Genomic DNA, 10,505 nt, shown 5'->3' on the forward strand with positions numbered 1-10,505 from the left:
ATATATTTATACATACACAAATATGACTTTTAATATACAACATGTTAAACTTAATAAATATATATTAAAAGAAGATATGACTTTAAGTTTATTAGAGGAAACGGATTAAAAAAACATTAAGAAACACGGTTCTAAAATCTCATCACACATCTGGAGCATCTGTTTCCCTTCCCCAGATCAGTATCTGCCTCTGGAAGGATACTAAAGACACAGTTACACCAGAAGGGATGCGACAGATGACAATACTTTCCAAGGACCACAGGAAATCATCATACAAAGGATTTTACACATAACCTCATTTATTTGTTCTTCATAACTGTATGGTGAAAATATTATTGTCATGCTCATTTTATAGGTGAAGGAATAGAACTGCCAACTTCAACTTTTATTTACCCATCTGACCTGGGAGGTACAAAGATGTATAAAAACACTTTCCCTGTCCTTAATGGTCTTTGTCTCAAAGAGCTTTTCCACCCAGGCAGCTTAGCATCATAAGAGGCTTCCTAGCAGGGAGCTACTTGTCCTTCTGTGTGTAGCCACTGCTTGTCCTTGGGAGGGAGGGGTCCCTGTCTATGGCAGCATCACACTGTAGAGATCTTGGGGCCTAAAATTTAATGCTCATTTGGTCTAGACATCCAAGCTTCCCTGGGTCTGCTCTGGCCCAATGGTTTGAGTAAATTAGGATTGATACTACAAATAATAAGAGCTGGCTACCTGTCATGACCAGAACCTGTACCACGCCCCCCCTTTTTTATTGGGCTTGGAGGTGCCCAGGCAAGGCCTAGCTGTGAAGCAAGGCAGGTTGGTGCTAGTACCAGGACTTGGGCCTTGCATTGATAGGTTTGGGGCATGCTGTCACCAGCTGTAACTTGTTTGAGAGATTTTAGCAAAGTCTCAAGCCCTTTATATTAGGACCTCATTTTATCCTACAGCTGCCCAATGGGCTAGGTATTCTGCCTTTATACAGATGGAGCAACAGAAGCTAGGAGTGGTTAAGGAATATACCTAATATCATACTCGAACTTGCTTCCCAACCCATACTCAGCCATTATGTCAGCATTTCTCAAAGAACAGGCCACACAGGTCAAGCTTAGGAGGGGCTCATTTTAAGTGGTCAGATTCCTGGGCTACACCCAAAGCTGAACTAGAACCTCTGGAGCTGAGGCTAAGGACCTGACTTTTAATCATATTTCTCTGGTGAATCTTTAGCACATCAAAATTTGAGAACCACTGTAACATGCTATTGAGGGAAATTTTCCAGTTGCAAATGTATGCTTATCGGGCAAGGAAACTTCAAACCCACTAGACTTAAAGTAAAGGATTTGTGTATAGATACTTGCAACAGACCACTTTCATAATTTAAGCAAAAGCACCAACCATTCCCATCAACACTTCAGGTTTTACTAAAGTAAGAAAGCCTGTGTACTGCTGTACTTGACGTTTACCACTAGAGGGCGCGAATTCTCTGGTAAAGGAATGGGTGCTTGGCAGAGTCTCAAAGAATCCGAAGCAGGGATGGCCAGAGGCAATCAGGAAAACCAGAAACACCCACTGAATGTGCCTTAGTGAAATATCCTTCCCTTGCGAGCACCCAGCTGCAGTGCCTGCGCACCTTCTTCCATCATAAACCAGTGACTCCTCCCCTTGATGATATAAGATGCCCAGTGACTTGAAGGGCTGAACAAGTGGCAGTCTCATCGATGAGCCTCACGTGAATTTCCAGAAGAGATAAAACCGCAGCCTGTAGACCTGGCTGCTTCCTGAATCTCTTCTCTCCCCTAACAATAGCAAAACAGCCTTCTTCTATGACCATCAATTTTCCCACAATAGGCATCTGCAACCTCCGAGGATGACGTGGTTTTGTAGTAAGATTGATTCACATCACACAGCCTTTGTTGTGAGCAGATAGGTGGGAGGAAGTGTTACTAATTTTTTTAAAAAAAGTGAATAATTCTCGGTTGTCAGTGCAGCATCGTTTGTGCAGTCAGCTGAGTGTGAGTCTCTGTAATAGGATTTATGACACAGAGCAGTCTGAGGAATTTCCCATTGTAGTGAGGGAGGTGTCGCTCAGGGCCAACACAGGGATGTAGATTATAGCGTAGGGAATATAGTCAATAGTATTGTAATAACTATGTATGGGGGCAGGTGGGTACTTGAAATAGCGGGGGACCACTCTGTAAAGGACATCACTGTCTAACCCAGGGGTCCTCAAACGACGGCCCGCGGGCCACATGCAAATATAAATATTGTACTTGTTCCCGTTTGGGTTTTTTACTTCAAAATAAGATATGTGCAGTGTGCATAGGAATTTGTTCATAGTTTTCTTTTAAACTATAGTCCGGCCCTCCAACGGTCTGAGGGACAGTGAACTGGCCCCCTGTTTAAAAAGTTTGAGGACCCCTGGTCTAACCACTATGTGGTATACCTGAAATTAATACAAAATAATATTGAATATAATAGATAGAGATAGATAGATAGATAGATAGATAGATAGATAGATAGATGATAGATAGATGATAGATAGACAGACAAGACTGACTTAACTAGGAAAACAAGGGGGGAAGCAAAGGGGTTGAGGTTCGGGTAGAGGATGGACTGTGTTCAGGACAGAGGCCCAGAAGTGGGAGAGTGTGCTGCAGATGTGGAACTGGAAGGAGAACCCCCAAAACTGGATCACACATAGACTTTAAAAATGCAACTATGACTTAACTATAATTTTCCAAAGTAGAATTCATAACATTTCCTCTGTGAAATGTCTATCTTGAAATCAGACACCAATTACAAGCAATTAAGGAAATTTCCAGTGAGAAATTTGGTATCTCTGATTCATTTGCCATTCTCAAGCATTTCATCTTGCAGGTTAAATTCTTTATCTCATTTTCAGAAATGCATCTGGGAAATGAACATTCAAACACTACCTCTCATTCTAATTTGTTTCTGATAGCTACAGCTATTCTAGAATGTTCTTTGTGTAGTAACTTCATGCTCCTTAAAGACTAAAGGGAATATAAATGATTACGATTCTCCTGATTAGGTTTGTAAACATATGCTACCTTCAAGGACAGCCAATGGTAGAACAAGCTCCTACACAGTGTAGTTAACACAGTTTTTCAGAGACCTCAAGTTCACTGTTCTTAAGCAGATTTCCTGGTCTTGGAGAAAAATGTGTGGCACTGTAGACACACCACATCAAAAGATGTTCTTTTCATATTCTTAGATCATGCTTTCTATTTCTTCCCCTCCGTATCTAGTTTGAGCCTCATTCCTCTGTCCTTTCGTTGTATCAATTATTTTCTCCCCTCCTTAGATCTCTCTGCATATTCTACAGCCTGAAACTCCTTAAGAAATGGCCTAAAATCATTTAACTTCATTCTTTTTTTACAAAAATGGCTTCATCTACTCAGCAAAAAAATATATTACGTAGGTGAATCCTATCCTACACATTTAGAATGAGCCCTTGTTCTTAAAAAAGGTTTGTGATTTCAGAGGTATGTTCCAAAGTAGTCAGTCTTCTCCCTTCCAAATGCGTAAGCCTTGAGTTCAGTGGAAAGCATAGTAGTATTTTAGAGTGCTGTTTCTGGGGGCTCCTGTTGGTCGTTCTCTCTTTTGTTTTTCTAATCCTACCCAGTCAAAAGAGTTGACCATCCTTGATAAAATAAAGTTCTGCTTCTGCACATGGTTCCAATGTGCAGAAGGCCTAGGACGGGAGTTCCACAACACTTAGAGTGTCATGAGAGTGGGTTCTAGCACTCTTCGGCATCTTCACCAACTCTGATTTGACTGTCAAAAATTTGACTTAAAAGAACTTCATAACATATTGCTCTAAATCACAATGAGATACCACTTCACACCCAAGATGACTATAATTTTTTAAAAAAATAGTGCTGTTGTAGATGTGGAGAAATGGAAATCCTTATATATTGTTGTGCAAAATGGTTCAGCTGCTGTGGGAAACACGTTGGCATAAAAAAGTTAACATACAGTTACACATGACCCTGCAATTCTATTCCTAAATATATACCCAAAAGGATTGAAAACAGATACTGAAACAAGTACATTACACACATGTTCGTAGCAGCACTATTCACAACAGCCAAAAGGTGCAATCAGCCCACACCTCCATCCCTGGGTGAATTGTGTATAACAAATTGTGTATGTACATACAATGGAGTATTACTGAGCCCTAAAAAAACAAAACAAAGTGCTGATGATACATGGTACAGCGTGGATGAACCTTCAAAAAAGTTACATTTAAGTGAAAGAAGCTAGACACAAAAATTCACATATTGTATGGTTCCAATTATCGGAAATATCCAGAATAGATAAATCCATAGAGACAGAATGCGGATTGGTTACCAATGGCTGGGAAAAGTGGTGGTTACACAACATTGTGACTATCTTAAATGTCACTGAGTTTATCTTCTGTGAATTTCACCTCAGTAAGTTATTTTTCTAATGAAACAAATTAAAAATGATGTATTTCCCTAGGCAAAACTTGGATAGGTAACACATTTTATTGCTGACAGGAAACTGCTAAATCAATAACACATACACTTCATTTCTGTTGGTAAGGAAACCTTGCCTAAAGTCAGGAATAGAACAAATGTCAGCTAGTTGCTTGTTTTCTTTTTCTTATTCATCAGCCTTTATATGAGCAGGAAACATAATGGAGCTTATTTCTTGAGCAACCTGTAAATGCTTTTCCCTCTGCAAAAGCTGTGGAGGCATTTTCAGCATCCTCTTCAGACTCAAGAATTCAGATTCACCATCATTCCACTGTTACATCCAGGACCCAGCCAGACAGTGACTAATTTGAGTAAACAATTTTAAGGTTTCACAGTCAATGTCCTGTATGCCAACCACAGCTTTCCCAGCCTTCGCTCTCCTCCTGGCTTTATATCTGAGTTGCCTACATGACCTTGTTTGCATGTACTAGCGCCCACCAAGAAGTTCAATGATTTCTGTTTTATAAAGAGGGGTATTCCCTGCACTCTGTGTGTGGACAAGGTAGCATTCCTCCCGCACTGGTCTACTCCCTAATACTAGGACTGTGCCACCCAGATTCTGCTCCGGTTCTCACGTATAAAGAGCCTGCTATGGATAGCTCAGTGGCTTGTTTCTTCCTTATGACAACTTGTGGACTTGGAAGTTTCAGATCCTAGACTATAGAACTAGAGTGTGGCTTGGTCTATGCATGGGGCTTTGAGTCTACGGACACCACCAGCTAAGGGCAAATTAACTTTGCATGTCCAGCTCCATAGACAACCCACTCTTCCCTGAATGATGTTATCCTCAATTTCTTAACATATGAAGCCCATATTATAGCCATATTTCTTCTCACATGTGGAATCAGCTCATCTCCTAGCACAGGGAAAGGTTGTGGAAGCAGATGGCCTGGCTTGGAGACCACCTGCTACTCAGAATTCCTTGTTTGGAATTATATTTCATAGGAATGAGAAAAAATACAGCAAAACATCTAATGCTCTGAAAACGTATACAGAGACCTCTTTAAATACTGGTCATATTATAGTTTGCAGCATAATTTATTATCTGGTCATAGTAGTTGGGTCCATTAATGGGTATTGATTTAACATCATTGTGACCACTCTTGAGACAGAGCAACCCAAAAAGAAAACTTCAAAATGCACAAGAGCAATAAATATCAAACTTTCTGGTCTAAAATGTATAAATATAAAATATCAGTCACTTCTGGAAACATCTTAAGAAAATCCAGGGACCACATGTTCATGGGCAGGTATCCGGTGGTGACTGTGCTAATCTTCAGAACATATCACCTCAGATCCAGCACGATTATTTTTATGTCTTTTACCAACACATGTTTGCATACCTAGGAAAGAAAAAAAAATGTCTTTAGATCATAATGTTTAACAAAATTCTCTTTAGGGAGGGAATATGAATTTCCTAATTTAAAAATGTTCCTAATTAAAAAAAATAATTTCCAATGAGAACAAATATAATCAAGTGTAGCCATGTTCAACAAAAAGAAAATATTTACAGAGGCTGCCAAGTAATTTTTATTTTAAATAAATACTAACTTCAAACTAATGTTTCTCAGATGTTACAGCCAGAGAACCACCAAGGAATCAGTTAGAAAGAAAAGTTGTAGCCAGATAATGTTTCTTTCGGGCTATACAATGCTGATTAAGAAGTTACTGCTATGAAAAAAAGTAATGTAGCCACATTATGTGGAAATAATTCATGAGACATTCGATATCATTTTATTTAAGAACTAGAGGCCCGGTGCGCAAAAATTTGTGCACTCGGGGTGGGGAGGGGGGTCCCCCAGCCCGGCCTGTGCCCTCTCACAGTCTGGGACCCCTCGGGAGATAACGACCTGCTGGCTTAGGCCTGCTCCCGGGTGGCAGAGGGCAGGCCCAATCCCTAGGTGCAGCCCCTGGTCAGGCTCAGAGCAGGGCCGATTGGGGAGTTGGGGCGCCGCCCCGTCATGCACAGAGCAGGGCGGATCGGGAGGTTGCGATGCCACCCTCAGTCATGCTCAGGGTAGGGCCGATTGGGGGGTTGGGGCACCGCCCCCTGTCACACTCAAGGCAGGGTCGATGGGGAGGTTGCGGCGCCACCCCCTGTCATGCACAGAGCAGGGCCAATCGGGGGGTTGGGGCGCTGCCCCCTGTCACTCACAGAGCAGGGCCGATCAGGGGGTTGGGGCGCTGCCCCCTGTCACTCACAGAGCAGGGCCGACCAGGGGGTTGGGGCGCTGCCCCCTGTCACTCACAGAGCAGGGCCCACCAGGGGGATTGGGGCTCCGTACCTTGTCACACACAGAGCAGGGTCGATCAGGGGGTTGGGGAGCTCCCCCCTGTCACGCACAGAGCAGGGCCCATCAGGGGGTTGAGGAGCTCCCCCCTGTCACTCACAGAGTAGGGCCGATAGGGGAGTTGGGGCACCGCCCCCTGTCACACACAGAGCAGGGCGGATCAGGGGGTTGGGGCGCTGCACCCTGTCACACGCAGGGCAGGGCCAATGGGGAGGTTATGGCTCTACCCTGTCACACACAGAGCAAGGCCCGTGGAGGGGGGTTGGGGCACCACCCTCTATCACCCACAGAGCAGGGCCGATCAGGGGGTTGGGGCGCCACCACTGTCACACTCAGGGCAGAGCCGATGGAGAGGTTATGGCTCTAGCCTGTCACACACAGAGCAGGGCCCTAGGGGGGTGGGGGGGTTGGTGCGCCGCACCCTGTCACACACAGAGCAGGGCCGATCAGGGGGTTGGTGCACCGCACCCTGTCAAACACAGAGCCGCAGGGAAATCAGGGGATTGGGGAGCTCCCCCCTATCAGGCACAGAGCAGGGCTGATCAGGGGGTTTGGGGCGCCTTCCCCTGTCACGAACAGAGCAGGGGCAGATAGGGAGGTTGTGGCCCCGCCCCCCTGTCACACACAGAGCCGCAGGGCGAATCAGGGGGGTTGGGGAGCTCCCCCCTGTCACACACAGAGCCGCAGGGCAATCAGGGGATTGGGGGAGCTCCCCCCTATCAGGCACAGAGCAGGGCTGATCAGGGGGTTGTGGCCCCGCCCCCTGTCACACACAGAGCTGCAGGGCGATCAGGGGGTTTGGGGCGCTGCCCCCTGTCATGCTGATCCCGGTGCCGGGAGCCTCGCTGCTCTGCTGATCCCGGTGCCGGGAGGCATATTACCCTTTTACTATATAGAATAGAGGCCTGGTGCATGGGTAGGGGCTGGCTGGTTTGCCCTGAAGGGTGTCCTGGATCAGGGTGGGGGTCCCCACTGGGGTGCCTGGCCAGTCTGGGTGAGGGGCTGAGGGCTGTTTTCTGGCTGGCGGGTGACTGAAGCTCCCAACCGCTCCTTTTTTTCTTTTTTTTAATTTTATTCTGGGCCAGCTTTAGCTCTGAGGCCTCGCTGCTGAAAACATCGATACAATGTTGTGGTCCAGCTGGCTGAAGCCCGGCTGACTAAAAGCCGGTTTCCGGGGTTTTGTTTAGCTTCTTATTTGCAACATAGTACATAGTTGCTTAGAGTTGCAGCTGAGAGGCCGGCAAGTCAGCCGGGGAACGTTGGAGTCCGCCGTCACTGGAGCAAGCAAGCCTCCCTGCTCACTTCAGTGCATGGCTGCCAGCAACCATCTTGGCTGACATTTAATTTGCATAAGGATATGCTGATTAGCCAATGGGAAGGGTAGCGGTCGTACGCTAATTACCATGTTTCTCTTTTATTAGTGTAGATTGTTTGCTTACTTGGAATCTGAAGAAAACTGTATTTAAATATCACAAAGATACATAAATGGAAAGGTGACATGGGCCGGTAAATAAAATATAGGACAAATTACAAAGAATAATTAATGTTCTAGATAAGAAAACTCCAAACTAAGCACTACAATGTTTTATCCCATATATACTGCTAAAAAAAGCGAGAAGGTAAAAATGTAAATATCTGTGCTGTCACATGTCAGTGTTAGCTTTGACCTATGAACCAGGAGATCACGGATTGATTCCTGGTCAGGGCAGATGCCTGGGTTGCAGGCTCGATCCCCAGTGTGGGGTGTGCAGGAGGCAGCCGATCAATGATTCTCTCTCATCATCGATGTTTCTCTCTCTCCCTCTCTCTTCCTCTCTGAAATCAATAAAAATATATTGTTTAAAATTAAATATCCAACAGTATCTACTCACGCTGAACAGCCTTGGTTCCTTGGTGTGCGGATGAAAGCCCTTCTTCTTACAGGTGGAGACCTCGAGCATGCCAGCACTGGTGAGCCGGAAGATGCCAGTGCTGGGTTTCAGGGTGAAGGAAAGGTACAAAAATTTAGGATTGTCTGGGCTTTCCTGATCCTTTATTTGAATGGCACAAGCATATTCCTCAAATGGGAAGGAGGAAGGCACCACAAACTAGGAATTCCACATGACTTTTTGAACCAATCTTACGATGACTGGCCTAGAGGTGAGACACACTGGAGGGGCCAGTGCTAACTCCAAACACCTGCAAGATTGTCAGGGCAAGAGGCAGCTGATCCGCTGGGGAGACCACAGCGGAAACGCCGAGGCCCCCTGGAGGAGACTGCGGGTGGCAGATCTTTCTAATTATTTTAACAATGGCAATAGTGGTGATCGCAACAGCAAATATTTAAGGAGTGCTGGCTGGGGGCCAGGCACGATGCTAAGCCCTTTACATAGACGGTCACCTTGAGTTTCATGCTCACATCAACCTGTGATGGGCAGGTGTCAGGGATGAAGAGGCCCAGCCTCACGGTGGTCAGGCATCTTGCTAAACACACCAGTTGAGGGTGGAGACTGGATTCCTATATAACTTGACATGAGTCCTGTGCTTATAATCACTCTACAATAATAATCATCTCCCAAACCTAGAAAGGTTTTGGAGGTAATTAAACGAAGGCTGGACATTTTCCTACAACAGGAAATAATACAGGAGAACTAACATCTCAAATGATAAACTGGAATAATAACATCCAATTTAGCCACTTCAAGGTCATGTTAACTGGAGAAAAAGAACCAGCAATTCTCCCACTGAAAAGGACCTTGAAAAGAAAGACCTTAAAGCTAAAGAGACATGGGAACTGACTGCCACCAATCTTTTCCCTCAAGGGCATGGTGTGCCTGCCTTGTGGAGGGGACACACTTGAACCCAGCAGCCCCAGTCCCAGCCTCACTGGAGCCCCTCCACGTACAGGTACTCATTCACTTACTCGTTATGCTTTGGTGAACACACAATGGCAATTCCCTCTGGCAACATGAGCTGATAGGAACAGTGAGTGTGAAGATCGACACTGGATAAGAATGCTGTTTGGGTCGGATGTGTCTATGGAAAGAGAAGAGGACAATCTTATGGGGTAGCTGAGTCTTAGCCAAGGCCACAGACCATGCGAAGAGAAAACTCTAGTTATTTGCTATTTCCTTCTTACCATCATTAACCAGATATAAACTTCTTAAAGTGTCTGCTGACATATACCCTCCCTGTTTGCATCTTTGGAAAAACTATGACTTTGAGAAGAGTTTCTTGGGAGTGTTCATGTCCGTTCTACTTATTGGAAAAGACAGAACTGGAAATTAATCATCACAACTCATCTAAGGAGACACCTCTATTATTATCTCAATTTTCCACCCAGGGATCCCGAGGTTCCTTTAAGTAATTTGCCTGTGGTCACACAGCTGGTCAGGAGGAGAGAGCTGTGACTAGAAACCCAGAGGTACTTTACACAAAACCCTGGACACAAAAGGAAAGTTTTCAATAAATTCCCCACATGGTGCTGTTACCCCTATGTGGATCGCCATTCCCTACCAATGGGAGAACGGAACTCTTCAGGTTGTTCAAGGTGTTTGGGACTCATCTTGCACAGCCAATAAGTATGCACAATGCAAGAAGGAAGAGATAAAAAAGTAAAGGAATTATCTTCCAGATTTGGGGCTTATATACACACGTATTTATGAGAGGCACATCAGAGGTTCATACTTGGATATGAAAAACCCATGCCGCCACAATGATTTTAAAACTC

At 44.8% G+C, this 10,505-nt stretch overlaps 1 protein-coding gene across 1 annotated transcript; it reads right to left on the bottom strand.

The window, feature by feature from the left end:
* Positions 1–5,513: 5,513 nt before the first annotated feature.
* On the bottom strand, positions 5,514–10,212 carry LOC102436872 (AMSH-like protease). Its single transcript, XM_014450919.2, has 4 exons — positions 9,915–10,212; positions 9,699–9,811; positions 8,668–8,767; positions 5,514–5,848 (listed from the first exon to the last, which is right to left on the bottom strand). Exons 1-4 carry the CDS (start codon positions 9,918–9,920, stop codon positions 5,792–5,794), a joined length of 276 nt encoding a protein of 91 aa, XP_014306405.1. The 5' UTR covers positions 9,921–10,212; the 3' UTR covers positions 5,514–5,791.
* Positions 10,213–10,505: the final 293 nt, after the last annotated feature.

Source organism: Myotis lucifugus, unplaced genomic scaffold, assembly GCF_000147115.1.
Source record: "Myotis lucifugus unplaced genomic scaffold, Myoluc2.0 scaffold_5112, whole genome shotgun sequence".
In the NCBI taxonomy this organism is placed as follows: Eukaryota; Metazoa; Chordata; class Mammalia; order Chiroptera; family Vespertilionidae; genus Myotis; species Myotis lucifugus.